This window comes from Molothrus aeneus, chromosome Z, assembly GCF_037042795.1.
Source record: "Molothrus aeneus isolate 106 chromosome Z, BPBGC_Maene_1.0, whole genome shotgun sequence".
Classification (NCBI taxonomy): domain Eukaryota; kingdom Metazoa; phylum Chordata; class Aves; order Passeriformes; family Icteridae; genus Molothrus; species Molothrus aeneus.
Genome location: NC_089680.1, coordinates 34,170,684 through 34,197,175, shown reverse-complemented (window position 1 = coordinate 34,197,175; position 26,492 = coordinate 34,170,684). Strand labels below are relative to the sequence as shown.

Below are 26,492 nucleotides of genomic sequence, written 5' to 3'. Positions count from 1 at the left end.
GGCTTTTATTTAGGAATTGAAACTAAAATTCCACCTGTGTAAAAAGACTAGTGTCACACATTTGTGGTAGAGAAATTTCTTATCCATAAATTGCAGTAAGAAGTATCTGCAACAGTTACCTGCAAATATGTGTTACATGATCTTGCTGAGCATACAAAATTAGTTAGCTGAGTCTGATTGTCCTTCCCTTGCATATGTATATTTTCCTTTTTCTGTTGCAAAACATGTGAGAGTTCATTAGATGTGTGTTTGCTTTCAATTCTAATTTCATCTGAAATTAAGTCCTCTGTTTTTTATCTACTACTTATCTAATATACAGATTATCTAAAATGCATTCAGAGGAGGGATCATAGTTTAATTCCTACTTTTTTTTTCTTAGAGTCGTCAGTCTACAGTGCCTTATTATAGAAAAATGTCTAATTGTTTCAGTACTGGTATGGAATTGCAGTTTTAATTAAAGTTTGAAACTTTTTCTTCAACACATTTTTCTATGTCACATACTTAACATGCAAAAATATTTTAATTTATATGACCTCAGATCTTCTCCCTAGTTAAACTTGCTTCAGTGTGTCAAGGACAGTGACTTCAGTGGGTCGGTGCATACATAAAATAAAACACTTAAGTGTTCACAAGATTGTAACCTGAAGAATATTTTTACATAGTTTCATATCCTGATAAATTACAGGAGTATTATCTCTTTAGTACTTGTTAGTTTTACATTTTGATTTTAGTTATATTTATTTTTTTTCTTTTTTGAATGGACATCTGAATCATCAATGTGTTTTAATATTTTGTGGAGTTCAGAAATCAAACCAACATGCTTTAAAAGGAATAGAATTCTTGTGCATTTGGTATGTAAACAGCAAAAGTTCTCAATCTGCAAACATTTTCTGTCAGTGGAATTTAAATTATATGTAGTTTTTCCGTATGTAACTCCTCAATAGGAAGAGTCTGTTATGTGGATAGTGGGAATGAAAACTGAAGGGATTTCTAGACACTTAATATTGTCACAAAGGATTACTTATGTCCACCTTTACCCTGCAGTTGATTCTAGGTAATGTTAAATAAATCAATAAATAAAAAAGACTAATACTTAGGCTTAGCAGTTAAGTTACCAGTTTAGGCTGTTTCAAGATAAGTAGAATGTAAAGTCTTGTTCCCTGCAGATATTGAAATTATTAGTTCCTCTTCAATGCCCAAATTTCATGGCTTGCCATTTCAGACTCCAAACAGTCTTAATATTACAATATTATTCTCCTATAAAATTACAATATTATTCTCCTATAAATTCTCCTAAAAAAATTCCACTACTTATTTTCTTGCACCTAAGTAAATGCATTAAGGCATTTCAATTCCCCAATCACACCCTTTTGGAGTCTGAAATGTTAATTCTTTTGTAAGCTGCAAAAGACAGAACATATTCCAGTTTGTATCATCTAAAAAAATACAAGTAAACCCCAGAATTGTGCTACTAGCCTGCATCTAGACTGATTCCATTAGAGGCCAATTTGACTAAAAATTGGAATTATTATGATGAACATACTGATTATTACTTTGTACATAGCCATTTTTTCTTGATGTATTGTTGTTCCTAGTATGGACTATTGATGGCTTAATAACTGATTTCTAGTAAAAATATATTAAATGAAATATAAATATAAATGTAATTTAAATCTATTAAATTATATATATATAATATATATCATTAAATGTACAGTAAAAATATACTGAAAGATGACATGTATATTTCTTAGTGTGCATCAGAGTAACTGAAGTAATTCTTCTCAGGCCTCCAATATTTGAATTATTATTTTGCAGGCCATTATGCCTTAAGACATGGTAGCAAACCAGATGACTAATGGAGCTGGTACTTAGAATTAACAGTCATACTTACAGTGTGAAGTTTAGATCATGTATTTATTCCATATTCAATTTTTAATAATTCGTAGTGAAAATCAGGGTGGTTAATGATATTTGCATATTCAGATTTTAGGTGGTTAATGATATTTGCATATTTCAGATTTTTCTCTCTGGTGCAGTAGTCTTCAGGAATTTTTCTCAGAAATGTACACTTTCATCATTCTCACATTGAGAAACAAAATTAACAGGAATGCTCTTCACACTCCAAATGCATCAGTTTCTCTCTTCCCAGCAAGAGATAGGTAGAGGACAAATACTCGTGTTTTGTCCCTAGGAATCTCTTCTTGTGTAAAACTAAAATTTTCTTACGTGACCATTTTAAAAAGTATTTATTTTGTACTGTTAGTACAGCTTCTGAGTTTCTTCTCATTTATTGTTGAGGTGCTGTGCTCATGTAGAAAAGGAGAGTAACGGTGTTTGCAGTGTTCTCAACTCTTCCCTACATCAACTGCACAATCATTTCTTGTACTTGTGGAAGAAGTCTCTTTCAAGAAAAAAATATTATAAACCCTTGAGAGTTCATAGTTCTCAGATTATGCAGTCACCTTGAAAGTCACTTAATTGTAATATCAGTTTTTGATGTACAAGTTCATACCTCTGTAAATTTTAGGAAAGTTCTCCCTCTCTGTTGCATATCTATCTTAGGTTTTAAATCCAAATTTGCATTGTTACTTATCTCTTTTGTCACATAGATTGTTGCTATTTATTTTCCATCTGTTTGGCTCTGTCTGAGAGTGAACCCAGTGGATCTAGAGGACTTTATAGTAAAATAGTCTGCTAGATACACTTTGAAGAGAGAACTTTTTAGTCCCACCATGCATTCCTTCTATTTTTATCAGTCTTTTTGCCACTTACAGAGGATGAAGAGATATAGGAGCCTCTGAGAGCTTCCTGTAAGGATACTTCAAGGAATTGCCTGTAGTGGTGGGGCAAGAAGACCACCTCGTTAATTACAGACACTGTTATGAAAAGAGTAGTAAGAAGATGGTTTGAGGCACTAAGAAGCTGAGGAAAATTGACTTTGGCATTTTTGCCGGGTGTTTAGCCTAAAACTTAAAGGAGCAGTAAGCTCAGATTGAATGTTTAGTGAATGTAAATTTAAATGCTAAGAACAGTCTTCCTCTCCCAAGAAAGGGAAAACATCTGCAGACTTGTTTGGAAGCTTGAAAACTCTATTGGCTAGAGAACAGGGAAGGTGTAAAAGAGAAACATGAAGAATGCTTACTATGTCACAACCTGAGACAGAGGTTATCCAAGAACTTTGGCCAAGATAAAACCAGTATTGTCAGTAAATACTGTTTTTCAAGGGAATTTCCAATGACTGTGCTACCAGAGCATCATCTGGGGAATATGAGTATGCAGAAGCATATGGCTTTGATTATTAAACTAGTTTTAGTTTCACAAGATGAAGCTAGGACAAAAGACCAGATGTATGCCTAAAGACTAGTGACTATTTACAGATTCATATTAGTACACTCGGTCAACAGGCAAATGCCAAAATGTGTTTATTCATGTAGGAATTGTTACAGTATCTTAGTCAATTATACCTATTTTGAACATTCCTTTTTTAACTCAGAAAAATTAAAAGCTTTACACAAAACAGCTTTGAATTTGCTGGCTTTTAATGCTTTGTGATGTATCTTTTTTCTACAATAGTATTTCTTTCATGGGATTGACACATGTTCAAGATAGCTTTGTTTTATTTATCAGGTGACCCATGGAAGGTTTTCTATTTCTTCCTTTGTGCTGTCTTTTTATTTTGTTTTGTTATTACAGCTACAAAAGACCATGGTGGCAAGATGGTAATGTCTCTTGCTTTCGTTTTGTTATCCTTGCTAGTACTGCAGGGGTCAGGTTTGTAAGCTAATGAAGCTCAAACCAAAACCACTGTCACATCTGTCCTTGAGGTTACGTTACCTCTTTGATTGCCTACAGTAGCACAGGGGTAGTCTCAGTTTTGTTCAAGCCTCTTCCTTTAAATGAGACTTGTTTACATTCTTGAGTGAAGTATTACTGTAATGCACTGGATATTATCAGCATGGTTATAGCAAGAAAATTCAGTCAGTCAAATCTCTGTGTAAATTTTTATTTGTACTTTACTAGTAGTGATGTGGGGGGATGAGACAGAATAGTAAGGGGTAATTAGATAGATTTCCACTGGTATTTTACTTGACTGCCAGCTTATCTTCCTATAACATACTTGTTATGTTGCAAATATATTGAAAACGTGAAAATTTTGATAAGCACCTGTGTTGTTTTTTCAGACACGTGAATATTTCAATTACTTTATTTACATGTAATTCTGCATGTGAACTGCTGGTTGCATGCTGATTTACAGTAAATAAAGGTAAATAGGGTCACTGAGTTGTGTTTATACATCACAGTGGTACTGTTCTTGCATGGTTTTATCTTGCATGACAATGGAATATGTTTGTATTACATGTATAACATGTCTTGTGGTTTATGCATGCTGCACTAATCTCTGTGTTAAATCTGTCCCCTCTTTATTCAGAGCATGCTGTCTCGGTCCTTTAATTCCAATTATGCTGCAGTTAGCAGCTTTCACTATGGCAGCTCTAGGGATCTGCATGGCAGCCAGGGTAGTGTTGCCTTGAGTGGTGCAGACGGAAGAGGTTCTGGTGTGCACATTGTTCGAGTGAGTACCTACAGGAGGCTATTGCAATATATAGCGGGGGAAAGAATAAACTGTAAGGGGGTCCTTAAATTGATGCAGTTATACTTTTACATATGCACAATGCTTTATTAAAAATAATATAATTTATATGCTGAAATTATTTTTTTAGGCATGAAATATTTTACCTTCATATGCTATAAACTTATTGCAGGGCTTTTCAGTTTAATGTCATGAAGTTGAGTAGTCTAACTGGCTTTGTAGATGGTTGAACATGTGTAGAACTGTCTGATTTCATTGTACATTTGTGATCAAAAGATTACCATTCTGAATTTAACCTAGGCTGATAAGGTTTGAACAAAATCTGACTATTCTTCCTCCCCCAAAAGAAATTCTGATGATATAAACTGTACTGTAAGATACTGTAGGCATTCAAGAAAATTTGTAGTCAGAAAATATGAGGAAATGAGCTTTTAAATAAGCACCCTGAGTGGTGTGTATGGCATCCCTAGTGAGCAGGATAAAGTCATCTGAAGACCTCCTTGAATCTTTGACTATTTAATCTCTGGTATTTGTTAATTAATTTACTACTGATAAAAGACACTTCGGCAGTAGTAGGATTTTTAAATGTCCATCAGTATTTTATTGGGTGTATGTCTTGGTTAGTGAGATTTTCTGCACAAATAATGTTGTAGTTAATCAAAAAAGATAAAGAATGATAAAGCCCTTAAAATATTTTATCCTGAGTTTCTATTGAGAATTTTTAGTTTTTATTATATAAAGACATTTGTCTTTACCACTTCATTCTGTTTAAAGCATCCCCAGGCTTCTACTCCAGGAGATCAATGCCAGGATGAAGTATTCATTTCGGGACAGCAGAATTACTCATCTGCCACACTTAGTCTCAAAGATGTTCCTCCAGACAGCATCAAAAAAACAGCTGTGCAGGTAGTTATCTGCATGACAACATGGATAGGACATTATTTGCTTTTATTCATAAGTCTGTATATTTATTAGCAGTAGAAACTTATGTTGGGATAGCAGTTGGAACTAGGGCTTCTTTAAAATGTAATACACGGGCTTCAAAACTGACATAAATGAAACAGCATCCTCAATGAAACAGTTGACTGTATGAAGGAAGATGGTTCTTACTTTTCTTCAGTAGGTAATTTGAAAGAAGAAATCTGCAGCCAAAGAAATACTTGCAAGTGAAAATTGGAATATAGCAGATGATTTCTAAAAAGTAATATGAAGCTGATTAAACCTTCTAAAGAACAAACTTGAAATGTGTTGTGATGAAATTGTGATGATAAACCAGAATTAGTTGGAAACACTTTGTATTCATCTCTAAGCACCATGTCTGGAAGTGGATCTTACTAGCATGAAACTAAATGGATTTTTGTAAATTAATCAGCAGAAGCTGATTTTATTCTTAGACCTTCAGTAATTTCAGTTGCATTTCTATAGACAATGGGTATTGGGAACTTGCACAGCTGTGGATACATTTTACCTATATAAACTCTACCTCTGGCAACAAAAAAAGTTTTCCTGTTATACTTCAAGTTTTCAGAAAAGGCATGTATATTAAATACATAGGATCTGTAAATAATCTGAAAATGTATTATAGACACACATTATCATTTCTCAGAATCAGTCTGACAAACTCAGCAGATTCTGATATGTGTCCATTCACATAGCATGGTTACAGGTTGAAATTTGCACACTTGTTCCTTGTAATACTGAGTGAGTATTTTAACATCCTTGTATCCCTTAACTAATGTGATAAGGGTGGCAGGCCAATCTGTTACTCAAGTGTATAGCAATTTTGGAATCTTACAGATGAATCAGTGACTAATTAAGGTGGATAAGAGCATGAGATGTAATGGCAAGGGGGTAAAAAGGCTGCGCATCTCAACACAGCTTCAGTGAGGAAATGTTGCCAGATCCAGCATCATTCCTGGTGACATGATTGGAGTGTTCTGTATGTCTTGACAGTTCTGTACCTCACTGCTGCTTGTCATCATTATTCCTATCAATCAATTAAATATGCATTAAGAAAAGAGTAACATTTTTTGGAAATACTACAATTTTGATATTAAAATCTTGAGCTTGGATGGGAGCTTCCTCTGGGAGTTTTCTTGTGAAGTGGTCACCATAATATGCTTGGTGAGCATGTAGTCTGCCAGCCTGAGATAGGGAGTGGGAATTTTTATTTTTGTATGATCTATTGGAAATTGTTACAAAATCTCTGAATTTTTTGTAAGAAAAGCACAGACTATAATGGCATGAATCAAGTGTCAATACCATCAATTGCACTGCTGGAAAATAATATTTGGAGAAACAGTGAAAAAACAAGTGCTAAAAGCAAAGGCTGTATAATTTGTGCTAATAAATTAGCACTCAAATTAAGATTTTGTTTTTCAAATTGTTCAGTAGGTCAGAGCTGATAGCTATAAACAAAATGGATGTAATTGTACATGATCCAGAAGAGTAGTTTTAATAATGTTGCTGAAAATTAAAAGCAGTCACATATGAGAAATATTGAATTAATGAAGCAAAATTGAGGATTGCTGCTTATAAAATATATAACCTTGATAATTTTTTTTTCAGATGCCTTTAACAAATGGACAAATGTGCCAGCCTCAGAGGCTTCCAGCAAACTACAGCCAAGTCCATCATCTCCCTCCTCAATCATCAGTTGCAAGACATCCATCTAGAGAGCAATTAATTGATTATCTGATGTTGAAAGTTGCCCACCAACCTCCCTATACCCAGTCCCAGTGCTCTCCCAGACAAAGCCATGAGTTGGCAAAGCAAGAGGTAAGAGTAAAATCTATCTGACAGATACAAATCTGTCAGTCAGAGACGTTGTTACATTCTTTTCATTTATTATCATTTCTCTGTAGATGGTGACAGAAGCAATATAGGGATTTACCTCCAGCAAAAGATCTCAGAGCAATTCTATCCCTCAGATCACACATTCCTTCCAGTTTTGAGAGAAATGTGGTAGAATTTTAACTGAACGCAGCAGAAACTTTAACTTGCATCTTTTTACTGAGCTAAAAATTAATTTGTCAACTAAATTTATTTATCTCTACTTCATTATTTAGCTAGTAACTGAAGAAAACACAAAGTCACAGTACAACTTAGAGTACTTTGCATCTGGAATGGTTTAAAACCCTGCAAGTGCAGAAATGTCTATCCCTAAGCAAAAATCCATAAAAATGTTGGAGCAATCTGATGCATACCTGATAATTATGTTTTGTTTATGATAGATATGTATATAAGAAATTCTTATACCATTTAATGACCCTTTCCTTGTGACAGCCCTCTTTCTATTCTATTGTTTGAGTTTTTTTGAGAAAATCCTGATAACTTCATTTTCATTCTGTGCTAGAATGAGAATGTCCACTTCCTGTGTAAAATAAGTTTTTTATTCAACTTTTCTAGCAAGAGAAAGAGGGCAGTCATGGCTATGTACCACTTACAGTCAAAATAGGAATGAGGTTTGATTTTCAAAATTTACCTAGAGGTAGCAAAAAAATAGGAGGAAGAGATTCTTTCACATAAGCATGTATATTTGCTGGGGGCATTAAAGTAACCTACTTAATATTGAAATAGCTCTGAATTTAAAGTCCATGTGACTTATTATTATAATAATAGTGATATTGGAATAAAACTTAGGTACAATCTACATCATGTTATATTGCAATCTTGTTCTGCATTAATATTATGAGATGTAATAATCTCTGACCTGCTTTTTAATTTTTTTAAATTTCAAAGGTTTTATTCACCTGAATTCCTAATAATTTCATTACAGTAGCTTTGAATATAGATTTTTCAGCCAATTAATCTTATTTTGATTGTAATTACTTAGATTCGAGTGAGAGTTGACAAGGATCCAGAACTTGGATTTAGTATATCAGGAGGAATTGGAGGGAGAGGAAATCCATTCAGACCAGAAGATGATGTAAGTATTCTATACTAATGCTTCTTGATAGCCTTCTGATCTGTGATGTTTCCCGTGTTCAGCAATGGGAGAAAAGAAAGCGTATATATATTTCCCAAACCACTACACTCCAGGACTGGAAGGGAGAAAATTGGAAAATTATGTTGAAAATCAAGGTTGTAGGTGGTCACAGTTGAATGACAGTACAGATGATTATCAATCATAAACAGATGATTATTCTAGATGAGTAGTTTTTGCAGTGGTTAACAGTTCTAGTTATCAGTTAGCAGATTTGAGATAGTGAATTTTGGAGTGCACAATTACGAATCCTCTTAAAAAAGAGATGGTGACTTAGCCTACAGCTTTATTTCTAGTAGTAGATAATTTATGTTGATATATACATGTGCCAAATTAAACCAAGATGGGTCACAATTATCTTTAAAGATAATTCTGTATTTTTAACATCAGGAAAGGGAGGCAGTTGCAAAAGTCAGAGACCTGTAGAATAGCATTGCATTCTCTTCTACTTAGGATGGAAATTTGAAAAAAATATTTTGAATTACATCTGTTTGATGCTATCCTGTTATTCATAAATAAGTTGTCAAAAACATTCCCACATCTGTTTTTCAAGGGCATATTTGTAACCAGAGTGCAGCCAGATGGACCAGCATCTAAGCTGTTACAGCCAGGGGATAAAATAATTCAGGTAATGTACTTAATGTAATTAATGACAGTAATGACTTAATTAACTAGCCTATGTAATATACTGGTTTGGTTTCAGTTTGCACCTAAGAGCAGAATGTTTACTTTTTAGATAGATTACCTATCTTTTCCTGATTTTTTTCTTTGGTATCTATTCCTGATACATTATGGGATGAAACTTTATTTTCTGCCACCCAACACGCCAATAAGTGACTCAGATTAAAGCACAGTGAATAATTTTTTCAAATTCTGAACATTTTTCACACATCTGAAGACACAAAAAAGTGACAAAAGATGTCATTTCAGACAGAGCATGAGCATTTCATTAGGCTATACTATCATTCAGTTGTTGCATTTGTGTTCGTTCACATGCAGTGTTGAGAACAATGGTTGTCTGAACACCAGCAGCTGCCCCTGACAGCTGCTCCCCACAGTTGCACTCTCCTGTTACATCCCTCTCCGTGGTGCAGCTCCTGCCAGCCTTTGCTGCTCTCCCCCACTGGCAGGCCAGACATGCACAAGCCCTGGCCAGAGCTGCCCCTTTGCTGCCTGGTGTCAGGCTGGTCACAGCATGCACCTCCTGGCTGCCCATCTGCTGCTGGCCAGCCAAGTCAGGCATTTCGGGAGCCATGGCTTCTGGACTGCAAGCTGTGTTGTTCCTTTCTCTAAGAAGTCTGTACCTATCAGACCTTTTCTGTATTAGATTTGTTTGAAGTTGTCTTGTATAAATGAGCTCGTAAGCTGTTAGGGGAGGGGTCAGAGAAATTAACAGTATGTTTGTAGTGCTTTACTTTCTTAACCAAAATGGACTAGTGGGACATTTGAAAATTGTTCTAACTACCCTTAAATTCCTGAGCTTGTTAAAAATAGTTATTTATTGTACCATGAAAATGTTGATTGAATCAACTCTGCTGCATTTCAGTTTTCTAAAAACAGAACAAACAAAAAGTCCAAAACCAAACACCCCAACCCCCACTAGTATCTCGATTAAACCACAACATCCTGTGAACCATATTCTAAAACAACGACAAATTGAAAACTCAGCCTAGTTCTTCAAATGAAAGATAAAGCCAAAAGGCACACAAGAAAACTGAACTGAGACTAAGTTGTTCCAGTTAAAAGATAGATTGTTCTTGAGCACGATAAATAATCTCTGCTTGTCTCTCCTCACTGGGTGAGAGGTCCTAGTTCTCTTACTGATACAGGAATGGTGATAACCTAACACCCAGGGTTACCAACACATACATGAACAGGAAGCATGTTAAAACTTTGAAAAAACTACTAGCACATTTGTTACATATTTGTTAAGTGGAACATACCTGAAAGGTAATTTCTGTTTTGTGGTTTATTCCTGTCTTTATAAATGCCATGCAGACAAATCAAATTAGTTAATGAAGTTTTTTTTATGTTGCCACTGCTTGGGTTTTGCTTATTGTTTAATAAGGAATTCAATTTGAAAAAGAGCTCAAGAACAAGTTGCACTTCCATGCTTAGACAATCAGAAGCCACTTTATTTCTCATAACAAAGAGTATTTTTTAATGTAACAGCATGTTCTTTTTAGCTGCGATAGTCACAGTGATGATGTAATGACAGTCCCACTCTGTCTTGAGCCACTCAGACTTCATTTTTTTAATGAATACCATCTCTTCCAAAATGCCTTTGCTATGCTTGATTTTGCAATGTTCTCTGTAAAACATTCAGTAGGCATGCATATTACAATGCATGTCTAATACATATTTTTAATAAAAATATACTATATGATGAATGACTAGATAAATGAAAGTAAGACTTAAGACTAGGCTAGGACATTCTGTACAATTTATGATTTGGAAGGGTTTTTGCCACTTGTGCTCTCTGAACAGTCTACATAAATCTTCCTCTGCAAATCTAGAAAGATTTGAAAACCCCTGGTTTTCTAACCAAGGATTCAGCTTGTAAAAGAGCAAGTGTTCAGTGATGGGATAAGAACTGTAACATTCAAAATGTCACTGCTAAGGCACAGAGAGCACATCTAGTTCTCTGTTCTCTGTCACCACACAAGCAGCTCAGGGAAAAAGATGGGATGCACAGCTGGAAGCTGTAACAGTTTAAATGGACAAATTTGTCCTTTTGCAACATTTTGCTGACCAGGTTGAGCATGATCTTGCTCTGGTGCACTCAGAGAAGTTGAGCCATAGCCATGTTTTCCCTGTTTATTGTGGGCCACTTGGGCCTATCTGTGTTTGCCAAGACAAACTTGTCCAAGAATAACAATATTGTTTAGAGTCACACACAAGTACAAGTTGGAGACTATCTCAGAGTCTAACACAAAAAAAGGCTCCCAGTGCCATTAAGGTTTTTGTCACAGGACGCAATAGTTTTAATTTATCACAGATGCCGTTTCTAATATTCTGATACTTAAAATAGGTTTGTGTCATTTGTAGCCCATTCAGGATTTTTTGGTGTGGCTGTATGACAGCTGATGAATTAGATGTCTGATGTTAATAGCTTAAAGTTCAGTTTTCTTTTGGTTATTTGCAATATTCTTCCAAGGCTGATATGGTAATTTAGTTTTTTGTAGCATGCAGGTACAAATTCAAGTAATCTGCAGTGTTTTATTCTCCGCATTCATATAGAAATCTTAAGGCTTAAATAAACGTACATGAAGTACTTTTACTAACATGGAATAAAGACTGTCATTTTCAATTTTAAATATTTCTCTTTAGGCTAATGGATACAGCTTCATCAATATCGATCATGGACAAGCAGTGTCGTTGCTAAAGACTTTTCAGAATGCAGTGGAACTCATCATTGTGCGAGAAGTTTCTTCATAAGTACCGTGGATTGTGGGGATAAACCAACAGAATTCATTGAAGGACTATGGGGAAACTGAATATTTTGCATATTTTTATACATTAAAAGAACTCAGAATTATGATCAAAATTTGTACAGGAAATACTGAACTTGTGGTTAAAGGGGGAAAAACCACTGTAGAGAACATACAGGAAATAATTTTGGAAATGTGTATGGTGAATAAACTTGTTTTTAAGCATTATAGCAATTTAAGGATCACTCCTCCAAGAACAAACCTGTGTTGTTTTTTTGTACAGATGGTAGGTTTATTTTTGGATAATTCATACACATTACTAAACTTTGTGCAAGGCTTTGCGAAGCCTCAGTTGTAGCCAATGGACAGATGGCAGGGCTGTCTGTCCTGTAGCTGTTTATTGCCTTTATTTTTATTCACCAGATATTAATGTGTTACGCTGAACCACTTCTGTAGATACGAACGGGGATATGAAGTGTTGGCTTTGCTATGTGCACATTGTATAGATGAATGGGTAGATGGAAGGTGGTGCTGGTTGGACAGAATAAAGGTCAGGTGAAACAATTATCTGCTATCTAAATCTGGTATCAGGAGAGAAGAAAAAGTGTTTAGTTCTGGAGTGTACGTCTACCAATAGAAAATGCAATAAAAGCTTATGGTGTTTTTTTTAGGAAGACTGTAACTACAAATTTGTGATATTATACAGGATTTGTTCTTAATGTAGTCATTGAATATTCATTTCCCACATGTAATTCATGTTTAGTTGTTTTCTTGCATACATAATTTTTTCAACTGTACTATGGAATTGTGCCCAGAGATTTTTCTCTGCTATGGAAATCCCCAATTTTGTGGAAACGGTGATAATTTTATCTTTATAAAAAAGACTCCATTTTAAGCTGACAGATTTTAAAAATGAAACTGAAATGGCCAGTTTTTAAGATTGTTGCCTGTAATATAAATTTAAACATACACAAATGATGCAGGAAAGGGTATGAAAGACATCTCGATTTTGTTTGGCCTCTGCATTGCCTTGTTAATCAAAAAGGAAACCATACGCATGGAGCTAGGTAACCAAAGCAAGTTTGCGAAACTTTCAGCAGTGATGGAGAATTGCTGTGGTGAGATGGAGAGTAAAGGGAGGGTGTACTTAAAACCCACCAGTTTGTAATGCGGTTTCTTAAAGGGCTGTTCCTACAGGTAACATTAAATGTGAACTAGACACTTCAGAGTCATTAAAGGGTTTCTAATTACATTAATGTAATAGTGATTTACCACAGGCTGCCTTTGTTCCTTATTACTGTATAAAAGGTTCAATTATGCTTCTATTAATTTTGTTTACCAGAAACATTATCTTTCTCCTTTGTAATTGAATAGAGACTGCATAGTCTGCAGTGATAATTCATACACGGTTGTTATGGACCAGGGAAAAGTGCCATAGAAGACCGATAACTGTTTTTAATCAGGGCTAATAATTAGCCTGTCATTGGAGCAATATTCAATTATTGCAGTTCATTTTTAATTATGTACAAGTTGGTAGTTTGGGACAGGTATAAGCGCTTTTTTTCAACCCAAAAAGTAAATGCTTTTAATAAAGCTAGCAAAAACACCAGCTTCCTTTACTTTTGGAACAATGAGCTGGAAGAGAAAGGAATTATACATAGCTAGCAGTAATAAACAGGCAGTACTTTTTTAATAAGTGAACTCCAATATTATTGCACTTCTTTCAAAGATGTTAACTATTGCTTATTGTACTGTGTATAGTTCTAATAATTTTAATTGAAACCCTTTAACAACTCTTTGTATATTTTAATTCTTTTTAGTTGATTTTCAGTAATATTTGCATAGAAAATGATTTTTTTGATATATTAGCAGAAATGTGCTGTATTTTGATAAAATTCACTTATTTTCTGTGTGCTGTTAATCTTAAAGAATGAGAAACATAGCTATATAATGGCAGGCTTCAGTGTTTAGTTGTTGTTTAGTTTCTATTTTTTTATTGAAAATGCAAAATGTTCACATCATGTGTTCATTACTTTTAATCATGTTATTTTTATCACACACTGCCTTTTAATGGGGATACATACAGTCAAGTCCTAAATTACCTTGGTCTTCTATAAAACCTGTATCTTTGAGAAGGGAAAAGTCCAAAAAGCAGAACTGATTCTTTACTGATCTTGGACTGACTTTGTATACATTTTGCAGTACATTTAAATATATCACTGAGAAATTATACTGTATTGTATTTTGCTTTAATGGTAACAGAAGTTTTAAATGTTGTTGTGTCACTTAATTTTCAGATTTATGTATCACAGAAAAATTCTACCAAAAACTGTTCGGCTGGTAGAACTATATAAGTAGAGATTTATAGCAAGAAGTTTAGTACTTCTTGTGGAAATACTTGGCCAAAGCTTGTCTTCCGTCAGTTAGCAAATTAATTGTCTAATAAAACATGGATTATGCTGATTTTACTCACTAAATGTTTGAGTTTTCAGTGAATTGAAATGTGTTTGTTTCGTCAGTGTCAGTGTGTGAAGGTAAACATGTCAGACTAAATGATTTTGTGGGGGGTGGGAGAAAGAGGACTCCTGAACTAGTCCAGCCAGGATTCAAAGGAGCAGAGACAATATCAGCACTTTTCAGTTTGAATGCATTGTAAACTACATTTTGAATAGAATAAAATCCATCAGCAACCTGAGTTACTCAGCATGGCAGTGAATTGATGCAAACTGTGTTAATTCTTTCTATTCTTAATAGTTCATTAAAGAATCAGTTCAACTGATGTAATGAAAAGATGAAGTCTCCCACGTATTTATTATGTAAATACTTTTTTAGTTTCTTTTTTGAATGAATTAAGAGAAAGTGTAAATACTTGAAATCATTCTATGAACACAGACATAGCAATAAGCAACACACAGAATCAAACATTCATTATTATTTTGGTTTTGTTTAGAAATATACCCTTGTCAACAGCTATGTAATGTTTCTATGGATCAGCATTTATTCAACATTCCAAATTTTTGTATATAAGAATACTGTTTCTGAGGTAACACATGGAGAATAGATAATAAACTAATGCTCTTTAAAGCTGTGTGAAATTGACTTATTTAAGTTTTAGGAAAAATTCTCCATAACATTATTTATTAATCTACAGTTTTTGTAGACCTCAGTACTCAATCAATATGCATTAGTAAAGTCTTATTTGTGTTCCTGGCTCTGTGCATCTCAGCGCCCACAGGTCTGTTCTAAGTGATTTCCTTGCAAGACTGGGTTCTTCAAAACAAGGAAATGTTTTTGTGCATAACCCCATGTGGTGGGTAAACCTTGCCTTGATGCCAGGTGCTCACCAAACTGCTCTATCACTCCCTCTTCCCTAGCTGCACAGGAGAGAAAATAAGATGGAAAACAGCTTGCATTTTTAAATAAGGCAGTTTACTAAAGCAAAGAGAAAATAAATAATTTTATTTTCTACTTCTTATCAGCCAAGTCATGTCCAGCACTTCCAGGAAGCTGGGCATCAGCACAGGCAGTGGTTGCTCTGGAACGCAAACACTGTAAAAAACAAATGCCCCACCTTCATCCTCCTCTTCTTAGCTTTTTTATCTGAGCTGATATGATATGGCATGAAACAGACCACCCTTTGGTCTGTTTGGGTCAGCTTTGTGTCCCCTTCCAAGATCTTGCTCACCCCCAGCCTACTGATGAATGTAGGGAAGACAGTGCTGGTGCTGTGCCAGTGCTGTACAGCAGAAGCCAAACACTGGTGTGTTATCAACACCTCTAGCTACCAGTGCAAAGCACAGCACTGTGAGGGCTGCTGTAAGGAAAATTAACTTCATCTCAGCTGGACCCAATGCATCCCAGTCTTGCAATAAAATCAGATAGGGCAGTGAGTGGCTACTGTCACTAGGAGAGGACTTTAGTGGGAAGTTTACTACTTTTGATAGGCAGAGAGAAATGCCTAGGTCAGTGAGTAGGGTTAAAATTAAAAGTATGCTGAAAGCACTCTGAAGAGGTATACAAGGGTAATGTGGTAGAGAAACTAAACAGGTAGGCACAGAATTTCACAGGAGAGCTAAATTTGGCTTTACATCCCGTTTTCTTGAAAATCACAAAACAATGTGGTAACACAAATAGTTTCATCTTTTTGTCCTCTGATATACCAGTAACAGTTTCTTCCTCTTAGAGAAAACTGATTCTCACTATTAACAGGTTATGGCCCTGATGACCCTGGAGTGTTGGGCCCCTTGTTATTTAGGTTTTCTATATCTGCTCCCTATTTGGACATGATTTAATAAAAGTTTACTTTTTCATTGAGCATCTGAGAATACTAGGTCTAACTTCTGTTTTTCTGCCTGAAGGTACTTTTTCAGAGAGAAAATGTATTTTTTGGTACGGTATCACTACTGCCATGCATTATATTCAATTTTGGAATGTGTACAGAAGATTCTATTGCAATATCTATGAGATTGCCTTGAAACTGGAGCTCTGCTACACCATTAAAGCTGCACTACAAGTAGGAGCCTTACCTGCAGTGCTGGAAGCCACCAGTTTCCAGCTATTACCTTCCACTGCTATTCTACCTGTAGTTCTGCTAGTGACAGACTGCCCAGGTCTGCACTCTGGGGCCCAAGGCTCTTGAAGCTGTCAGGTCTGAAGAGGTCCTATCTCCCCAGGCATCCCAGGTTGCTGAGTTCCAAAATTCCTCTGCTTAGCAGCACAGGTCTTGCATGAAAGGTCATGGGTGGGCCCTAGGTGTTCCCTCTGATCCAACAAGCCTCCTCCTAGTACCAGCTGAAGGGTGGGAGGATCACCCTCTTCATCCAAGGGCAGCTGCAACAAAGGCCTCAGGCATGCTGCACCAACGGCTACTGACCACACTTGCTACAAGCTACCAGTGTCCCCAGGCCCCAGTGGCTCCCTTGCCTTGTACCTGGCAGCAGCAGGTCTCTCATTTTCCCTCAAGTTTCTCAGACAGTTCCTATGAGCATCTGGTCTCTTCTATTGCTGTCTGAAAGCCTCATTTCAAGTACTAACAGCATCACCCTTCCTTGCAGTTCAGACCCTCTTCTCTGTGGGACTCCCTGATTTCCAGCTCTTGCTCCCTTTTGTTTGCTGTACCTGAATATTGTCTGTGAGAATGTGACTTGTATTTCAGTTCTGCAATCTAACTATTTGAACAATTGCTTTGTATTAGGGATAAGCATTAAGTATGGAAAAAGTAGCAGCTGTTCAGCTTAAAGGAAGAGAAAATATGAAATGAGCACTAAATCTAGTGTTTTAAACTGCATTAGAAATACTGTGCTCAGGACGTTGTGCCTATGGAAAGTAATTTGCAAGTGTGGATAAGCATTACTGAGCTGTGAAAGATTCAGTTAACATATAGCTTGCAATACTTGAGTCAGGACACTTTCAGCCCCTCATATTTAGATCAATACCTGATTAAAAGCTTCAGGGGTGCACTTGGAACGTGCAAGAAAACATATGACAAGGCTGGTAAGGTTCCTGAGATGGCCAAGAAGAGTTCCTCATGAAAACTCATGTTGCTGAAGTAGCAAAGTATTCTGCATGGCCCAATCATTAGATCATCAGGAATTAAATTTCTTATAACAGTAGTCTGCAACATCTATTTTTGCAGCTGCATAACACAAGGGGGAGTGTGGCTCTGAGCTGCATCCATTTCATGAGGCATGGCTGGATGCTGCAAATGGCTGAAATGTTTGTGCTTCAGTATTGTTCAAAGTAATAAAAAAACCCTGGCAAAATATTCACTTTTTTTTGCCAGATGTGGAAATACTGACTGGGACAAACCTTTCATGGACTGTCTTTTAATAGACAAAGTGGTAGCAGAGGAACCAGATGCTCTACAGAGAAATTGTCATTTAACTGCTAATGTTGGTAATTTATGAAGGAAACTTTGGAGAAAAAAACAACATTAAAAAAAAAAAAAAAAAACCAAATCAAAAAATGGGTAAAAGCTTTCTACTGAATTATAAGTATGCACTGGCAAAATACAGGATTTGTAAGTATTGTGCTATGGCTCTCAACATCAGTGTTTTAGCATATTTTATTTATTTCCGTCTGCAAAAACTTCCACTTACAACAGAATAATCAACAACTGCTTTTGAATATGGAGAAGGTATTTTTTGCTGAGAATGTTCCCATCAAAAACTACTTCAGCTGAAAGCTATGGTTTCACTACAGAGAAACTGAGGTTTACTAATAAATATTGAAATAGATAGTAACAGCTGGTTAGCTGACATAATACTAAGTCCTGGAAAAATGAAACAATCATGTAAAATTGTCTCATTTGCTATCTGGCATGAGCAATGAAGGATGAGGTGGGACTTGATGGATGCAAGGGTTAGAAACCATGCTGAAAACCTCCAAACAGATAAAACATCAATTTTTTTTTCTGCTGCATTTTAATTTTATGAAAACACACTGGATGGTTTCCTGACCCTGCAGTAAACAATGCATGGTGTTATTTAATTGCAAATGTAGTTAATGTATTATAGATTGAATCATTATGTGCTTATATTTTAAGACATTTGAAGACACTAATAATTTTTATTAGACTTACTACTTACCAAACTCACTTTGTTTTGTAATACTGCCTATTTTATGCCACTTTCAAAAAAACAGCTGGAAGTAAAACATTAATGTTTATCTGCACCAAATTTTACTCCAGTTTTCAAACTTCACATTTATAAAGATTCTATTATATTCTTATGCCACGAAGAAAGCTTCTTGCCCTGCTCCTACAAAATGTGACTGGAAAGGAGAAGAAATTCATCCAAGTGAATTCAGAATTTTCTATCCAATACCTTTGAATTACCTTGTTCAGACAGGGTTTTTTGAGGTTCAAAAACATTATCCCCTTATGTAGAATTACATGCTGTGATTCCCAGCAGGATAACCTCACAGCAAAGAAGAAAGATGCTTTTTCTCACTCCAGTGGGCACCTACCCAAACAGTTCCAATTGCATGTACTGCCAGAAAAACAGCAAGTAGCAAATCTCCTAGCAGACACCCAGTTTAATTAAAAAAAAAAAAAAAGAAAAAGAAAAAAGCTGAGATTTTACATTTTCCTAGACACATACATAGTCACACATATGGGTATTAAAAGTATATCATAAAACCATTAGTTTATCTACTGACATTTAGACTTTTATATAGCTTTTAAAAAGGGTTTCTTGAAATTCCCTTTTGAAGAAAAAATGATTCTGTAATCCAAAAAATGTTCTCTGTAGAACAGATACTAAGTTTCATAAGTACAAATTCTGCCCTGAAAGGTAACTGGATAGAGATTCTATTTTCAGATTAAGATTTTCAAATCTTAACTGCTTTTGTGCATTTTCCCTCAGTCTCTCAGTGGTGGAGATACTCCTCCTTTGTTAATATGTGCTTGGAGATTCAGAGTCAGCAACATTATCTCAGGTTGTCAGCCCTCATCGTATTTTGAAGTAAGTTTAAAAAGAATTGTAAGTCAAGAAGAGCTACTCCATTTTTGATACAAGCAATTTTATGGGGAGAAGAATGTCATTGTAAAACACATTTCTAGAGCTGCTAACGTGACTCTTCTAATTGAAACTGCTATGCTCAGTACAGCAACCCTAAATTTTTTCATGTGTTTGCTGTAAAACAGATAAAAAGCAGATGCAGAAATCTCACAGCGGTTTCAGTTTACCAGTGCTAACTTGTACAGCTGACTGCCATCCAGAGGTAGCAAGTTTAAACTAGTTTCAGCTGCTTACACTGACCGTGTAGCATTCATCTGTTAGTCTCATCATAGGCAGGATTTTAAGATTTCTAGATGTGTAAACTTGAATCTGAGGAAAACAATTACTGCACTAGAAATTTTATCTGGGAAAAATATTTTCATAATTTTTCTGGGTAGGTATATAAATTGGTCTTATACTTTATCTTTAAATGATTTTATAGAACTTTTGGGATTAGAGATGTGGTGGATTGGAGATTACTACACAGAACCAAGAGTTTGTTTTCTGTAAGATGTTTTTCTGTTCTACATGAATCTTCTTTAAAAAAACTACATAAATTATACTAAGGCATGCATAAAAATGAGAGCAGTTACCTGATAAACCTTAAAGGTATAACAATGGAAAGGGGATGAAAGTCACTTCTTGTACTTGGGAAGCACTGTGGATCTGCTGGAGTTTAGAATAAAGTCTGTTGTCTTTGAAATGTTCTGAAGTTAACATTTTCTGATTTGTCTGTATTTGAAAGTTAGTTCAAGTTAATCTGACGTGCAAACGTGTCTGTGAAACTGGAACATGTGTCTGAACACAAACAGAAAACAGGAGTATCATCAGCAGTAGTTTGTACCTGCAAACTACCGTGAGTAGTAGGAGTTGGCATTTGAGGATTATGCCTCTTGATTAATTCGCAAGAGAAGGAACATTCATGCTGTAGAAGAGAAATTGGTTTCCTGTGTTCTGCATCACTAATCTACACAAAACACTGACATCTTGGTTATACAATAAGGAAAGTGGTGTAAAGTTACTGTGTATGAAAACAAACTTAGGTAGCACAGGCTATACAAATATATTGGCTTTTAGTGGCATTCTCGTACTGCATTCAAAAGAGCAGTCAAAGAAAAATACCTTAAGGGATATTATTGGACAAAGTTATAAAAGCCTTGAGAAGGTCAAGATAAACAGTATTAGCTGCTCTCCCCACACTCATGAGCCAGTCATTTCACAGCAGCAGGAGGCTAACAGGTGGTCAGACACAGTTTTCTCTTTATAAATCCATATTCACAACTCCCAGTCTTCTTCTTGTCATCAGCAAGCTTGAAAATGGCTGTCAGGGGAATTTGCTCTATCATTTTCCCAGGGACTGAGGTGGGGCTGATATCCCTCTAATTTTACCAATGCTCTTTTCCTGCCCATCTGCAATCTAGGGGTGACATTCCCCCCCCCAAACACTATGACTTTTAAAGATCATTAGAAATGGCCACACAGTACACTGGCTAGATTCCTCAACACAGAAACATCTCACCATGTCCTGTGACCTTGCATGTGAACAATTCCTTTAACCTGTTCTCCTCAGCTATGGGTACATCCTCTTTGCTCAAGCTTTCTCATTAGTTTCCAGGGCTTTAGATTTCCAGAGGCAAATTTTACCAGTGCTGCAGGAGTTGTTGAATCTGAAGTTAAATTTCACTTCTCATAAATTGCTTAAAACTTAGAACTATTTTATTTTTATCAAATAATTGTTAGGTCTGTGGCTAACGTTATTTTTGAAGTCTTTCAGGTTCCATTTAAGGGAAGCTGATGAAACCATCTAATGCTTCCTTCTTTTACCTCATGTAATTTTGATTTCCTCCCCCTGCAAAGCGCAGCAAATGCCAGAGATGTCCATCTCTATCAGACCACCTACTGTCTGCTTAAAAGGTGACATTACTTTCTTGTAATGAAAAGACTTTTCTCCTGATCCTCTAAAACAGCTTTTACTGTAACTTCCTACTGAATTGCCAGTATTTTTCTACTGGTACTTGCAATTAACATTACCCAGTAAATGCTTTTTAATCCTCATTGGAAGATCACAAAATACAGTCTTAGACAAATGGTTAATAGTCACTCTTATTTAACGGCTTCACCATTTTACATTTAGGTAACCTGAAATTTAAGTTTACCTCCAAAGAGCCTGCATAATGCCATGTGTTTTGCTAGTTAACCTGACAATCAAGGTGGAAGTGAAGGAATTTATTTACTGAAGCTTTATTTACATGCACAAATACAGTTAAGAACAAGTAAAAACAGCTGAGCAAAATTGAATAGTAACTTGTACACATATTAATTCACTTTGATTACAGCTAAAGTTTTCTCTAGGCCTACAGCAATTTGTAAGATGCAGGTCTGTTAGCCATTGATTAGAGAGATGATGTTTGGGCACTGCTTGTACAGTGCAGATTCCCTTTCTGCATGTCTTTTCTTTTTAATTAACTTTTCTTTCTCAATAGCTTGGAGGGTTTTTATTATAGGAGAGGGAGGTAACACTTTTAAATTTTGAATGGTTTTACTAAAATAGTCATTATTTGCTCCCAGCCATTTAGTGCCAGCATTTATGATCCAAGCATGCTTTCAGCATTAGATTTTTGGGGGTCTGGGATTGGTGTGATTTTTTTTGCCTATTCTTCTTGAAATACAAATTCATTTATTTTTCCAAGCTAATTTTGTACTGTGGCAGGGACTGATAATTACAAAATTTAAACACTGTTTTTCTTGCTTTGTTTTCAGAAAGCAGATCAGTAGCTCAGAATTTTGTATGGACTGTTACAGGCTTTATCTGAAGGAGGGTATCCCAGTCAGTTCTGACATCACAAGGCTCTTCTTTGTGAATTTTAGAGTTCATTTTTATTTTGGACCCTCCACTGAGAGATGCAAGGAGACAGGATAAGAATATTCATAGCAGAAATACCTTCTACATCTCTGCTAACCATCTTTGGATAAGATGTACTAGTGAAAGCATAACAAAATTTTATGTAAGGTTTCTATATGTAGAATAATAGTATCTGTTTCATTTTCCACAATATATTAAAAAATGTCTGGAAGTTCCAGTTAAACTTCTCTCAACTAGAAGCTACCAGAATGGCTGAAAAAAGGGATTTAAAAAGGATTTTTGTACTTTTGGAATATAGATTTCATTTAGAAAGAGAATATGAGTGCACTGATAATGATTTTGAAATAAGCCCTATCTGAAACATATGCATAAATGTATTTATATGAAATGCATCTCTGACAATTGCTTAGAATTACATTTCTGTAATGTACTGAGCATCAATAAAGCCAGCACTATCCAGACTTATCTATGGAGATTCTGTAACAACTGACCTATTTGCTCAGGGAACTGTCACAAATTTGCAGCATTTTTCAACCCAGATAGCTTCAAAAATACTTCAATCTCTTCTCAGCTGGGGAATGGAAAGTGTTAGAAATTGCCAGAAACCTTAAACCCTTCAAGTCCCAAGACGCAAAGTTCCGTATCACTAGGAAAGAGTGCAGTTTGATCCTTAGTAGTGACAGCCCACACATGAAGTGCTCAGCCTAATTTTCTCCAGCCAATGTAGTTTTTAAGGAGAACTTGAATTACAACTGCAGGCAAGATAAATTTAATTTGGATAGCGTTGTAGTCAATTTATAACAGAACTATTTACAATCCGTTCTATTACGGGCCCTTCCTGTTTAGACAGAGGGTGTGTTCAGAGGTTTATTCCCTAGGGTGATTAAACTGTCTCTTACTAAACGTGGCCACGAAACGCGCAATTAAAAGGGAAATCTCATTTTCCTGAGGGGCCCGAGCCGCCCACAGGGTCGCCGCAGCAGCCCCTGCCCCAGCGCGCGTCACCAGCAGCCGCCGTGCGCGCGCAAAGAGCGCGGCAGCGGCGGCCCCTCACAGGCCACGCCTCTTCCTGGGCGAGGCCCAGGCCCCGTGCCGGTCCCGCCCTACGCACGGCGGCCCAGCCGGCTCCATATGAGGTGGCTGCTGGGGAAGCGGCTCCTGGGGAAGCGAGCGATCTCCACGCCGCGGGCGGGCTGGAGGCCTCGCCGGCAGGGGCCGCCAGTCCCTCCGAGAACTCTTCTGGGAGCGATCGAGTGTACCGCTAGAGCGTCCGCCCGCGGGGCCGCTCCGGCCGGTGGCGCGCGCCCCTCTCGGTGGGCGGGCCCGCGCCCCCGGGTGCGCGCGGTAAGGCTGGGCAGGCGCCGCCATGATGAACAGCGGCGGCATCGGGGTCCCGTTGGGCTTCCCCCTGGGCCCCACGTCCGTCATCCAGGTCACCAACCTCTCCTCGGCCGTGACTAGCGAGCAGATGCGGACGCTCTTCGGCTTCCTGGGAGATATCGAGGAGCTGCGTCTCTATCCCCCGGAGTAAGTGGGGCCCGTGCCGCTCTCCGCAGCGACTGAGCCTAGGGATGAGGGAGAGGCGCGGAGGGGCCGGGAGGTGGCGGGAAGGGCAGGGGCGAGAGGCCAGAGGCGCCATTTTGAGTTCGGGCACCAGGGAGACGTCACGTGGTCCCTCCCCTTTGTATGGTCGGAGCTGCGGAGAAGGAGCTGCGCCCGCACTTAAGATGGCGGCGCCGGCCCTTTTCCCTCTTTCCTAAAACCCGCTTTCTGTGGCTTGTCTATCTCCTCGCCCACGCTGGGTGCAGGCGAGCTAGACCGGGGAGTTCCAGGCCCGCCTTCGCCCGACTGCCTTTATTCTTTTTCTTTTTTCCGTTTCTGTTGGAAGGGCGCTGTGGTCCGAGAAGGAGCTGTTCGAAAAGGGGCTGTTCGAAAAGAATCCAGAGTAGCTGAGGTTTTGTAGCGGGCAGAGGAAGGAACCTGCCCTGCCTCGGAGTTGCCCCCAGTAAGGCTTGTGCAGTAAATTAATCCCAGGCGTCACATCTCTCGCTAAATCATAGCGGTTCGTGGTGTCAGCGGCGTGCGAGGGGTGCGCTCAAGTGGGAGATGCAGGGGCTTGTAAAATAGCAGTGTTGCCCCTCCCGAGAAGACGATGATCAGCAGTAAAGGGGAGGAGATGATTTTTTTTTTTCTCTCGAGGCAGCAGTTGTACTGGGAAGCGAATAATAAATGTGCTTTAAAAATTAAATCGGAATAGTGGAAAGGACAGGGCATTATTAGCATGCCAATACGTGAGCTTTGATACAAAAATGCTCAGGCTAATAAAACTTCGATTTGCAAAAGGGAACAGCCAAAAAAGTTGGTGTTTATTAGTTTTTATATAGCTACATAACATCTGACTATATTTGAATACCAACCATTCAGAAAAAATAAACACTTAATACGTAAAGATATGCTTAAAATAACATATGCCTTACTGATAGCTATATGGTGGATTTTTATACAGTTTTCTAGGGCTTTGTCCTGGACTTGTTCCACACTTGGTTCTTTATATTTTTTGGTTTTCTCGTGACTGAATCTGATTTTTTGTTACAGCTGTTGTTCTTGTCTTTCACTAGGTTACATAACAGGTTTTAAGGGAAATGGGGACGTTCTTGACATTCATATACAAATAATGTCTGTGCCAGTATACAGTTTTGCCAGGGTGTATATACACATAAAATACTAAAATCCAGTACCATAATAGGGAATAACTTGGGAATGTCAAGGTTATAGTGCTGATTAATTCAGTTTTCAGAGATAGGATGCAGGATCGTGATTACCTGCTTTACTCTTGGTTTTATTTACTGTTATTTATGCATACATGTTAGAAGTGTGGCACTTCCCTTGCCTCATACTTCTGGACATTTGAACTGACTTCCAAATTGCTACCTTGTGAGAAAACTAAGTATGCCTAAGAACTCTAATGCCTTTTCTTAGAACCAAAAAAAAAAAAAGTGCCTCATGTTGACTTTTTGAAAATGTATTTAAATAACTTTGTCATAAATTCATAAAATAGTATTTGATTGACAAGTGGATGGGAAGCAAAGATGTCCCAAGCAAAACATAGATCACTATCAGTTTGCAATACAGTTAAAAACTGAAGCTGGTTTGCAAGGATGTGACAGGTCTTTTGCCTTGGGTGTGTACTCCAGTATGCTAGGCACTGCCACAGCCTAGTAGTGTTTTCAGTTTAGCAGGAGACCAGTGACACCTGTAATTGGATTATTAGTCTCAGACAAGCACAGACAGTCCCATACACTTGTAACGCAGTTAAGGTTTGCCTTTCAGAGTAGGCCTCAAAATTACATGTGTAGCAGTGGAGCCTTCAAATGTGACCTTAGGAAGATTTTTGAACAGTTAAATGTTGAAAAACTACTGAGCAACAATTGGATTTGGCAGAATGAGTTGTTTGAAAGCAGGGAGTCGCAAACTGTCTCTATTAGATGTGGAAAGACCTGCTGTGTAATACTGCTTGCTACTGAATAGTCTGGAGTGGTCTTGGAAGCTAGAACTCTGTTGGAGAAAAAAAACTTTTGATTTAACAAAAAGTTGGATGATGGACTGGTTTGTCATAACCCTTCCCTAGTCAAGGGAAAGACTGGATTGGCCTCCATGTTCTGCCACCAGAAGTTCTGCTCTGGTTGCAACCCAGCAGGCCTTGAGAGATGGAGACACATGCCATACCAGACCTTGGCAATGGGGTTTGGGGCCTCCTCCAGTTTGGAGCCTAAAAGTGTTCTGTTCATGAACCAGAGTATTTTGACAAAGCCTGGTTTAGGGTTGAGGGCTGCCACCCAAGTCAATCTCACTTGTATCCCTTATCCATTCTGACACAGGTGGATGGGCCACCTTCACTTAAGGGACATCTCGTCTGAGAAAAGGGGTTGTCATCTGTATAGTCCAATAATTAGAATTGTTATATCCTGCAGTGACAGTAATGTAGGTGAGACTTCTGAGGCAAAACACACAGAGCCTTATTTAAACTGATCTGCACAATTAATCCATAGTATTCTATTTTAATAAGTTATTTATTTCTGTCATGTCTTCCACACCTCACACACGCCACCTCCCTGCCCCA

At 37.3% G+C, this 26,492-nt stretch overlaps 2 protein-coding genes across 2 annotated transcripts in view; both read left to right on the top strand.

The window, feature by feature from the left end:
- The window catches only part of ERBIN (erbb2 interacting protein), a 121,120-nt gene extending 106,026 nt beyond the window's left edge, over nucleotides 1-15,094 (top strand). Inside the window, exons 24-29 of the mRNA XM_066568751.1 lie at nucleotides 4,433-4,576; nucleotides 5,369-5,500; nucleotides 7,163-7,372; nucleotides 8,430-8,522; nucleotides 9,133-9,207; nucleotides 11,910-15,094. Coding sequence (XP_066424848.1) covers nucleotides 4,433-4,576; nucleotides 5,369-5,500; nucleotides 7,163-7,372; nucleotides 8,430-8,522; nucleotides 9,133-9,207; nucleotides 11,910-12,017 — 762 coding nt within the window. The 3' untranslated portion in view covers nucleotides 12,018-15,094. The remainder of the gene's footprint in view (nucleotides 1-4,432; nucleotides 4,577-5,368; nucleotides 5,501-7,162; nucleotides 7,373-8,429; nucleotides 8,523-9,132; nucleotides 9,208-11,909) is intronic.
- An 8,597-nt stretch (nucleotides 15,095-23,691) lies between these two features.
- Nucleotides 23,692-26,492, top strand: part of SREK1 (splicing regulatory glutamic acid and lysine rich protein 1) — a 33,016-nt gene continuing 30,215 nt past the window's right edge. The window contains exon 1 of the mRNA XM_066569706.1: nucleotides 23,692-23,899. Coding sequence (XP_066425803.1) covers nucleotides 23,739-23,899 — 161 coding nt within the window. The 5' untranslated portion in view covers nucleotides 23,692-23,738. The remainder of the gene's footprint in view (nucleotides 23,900-26,492) is intronic.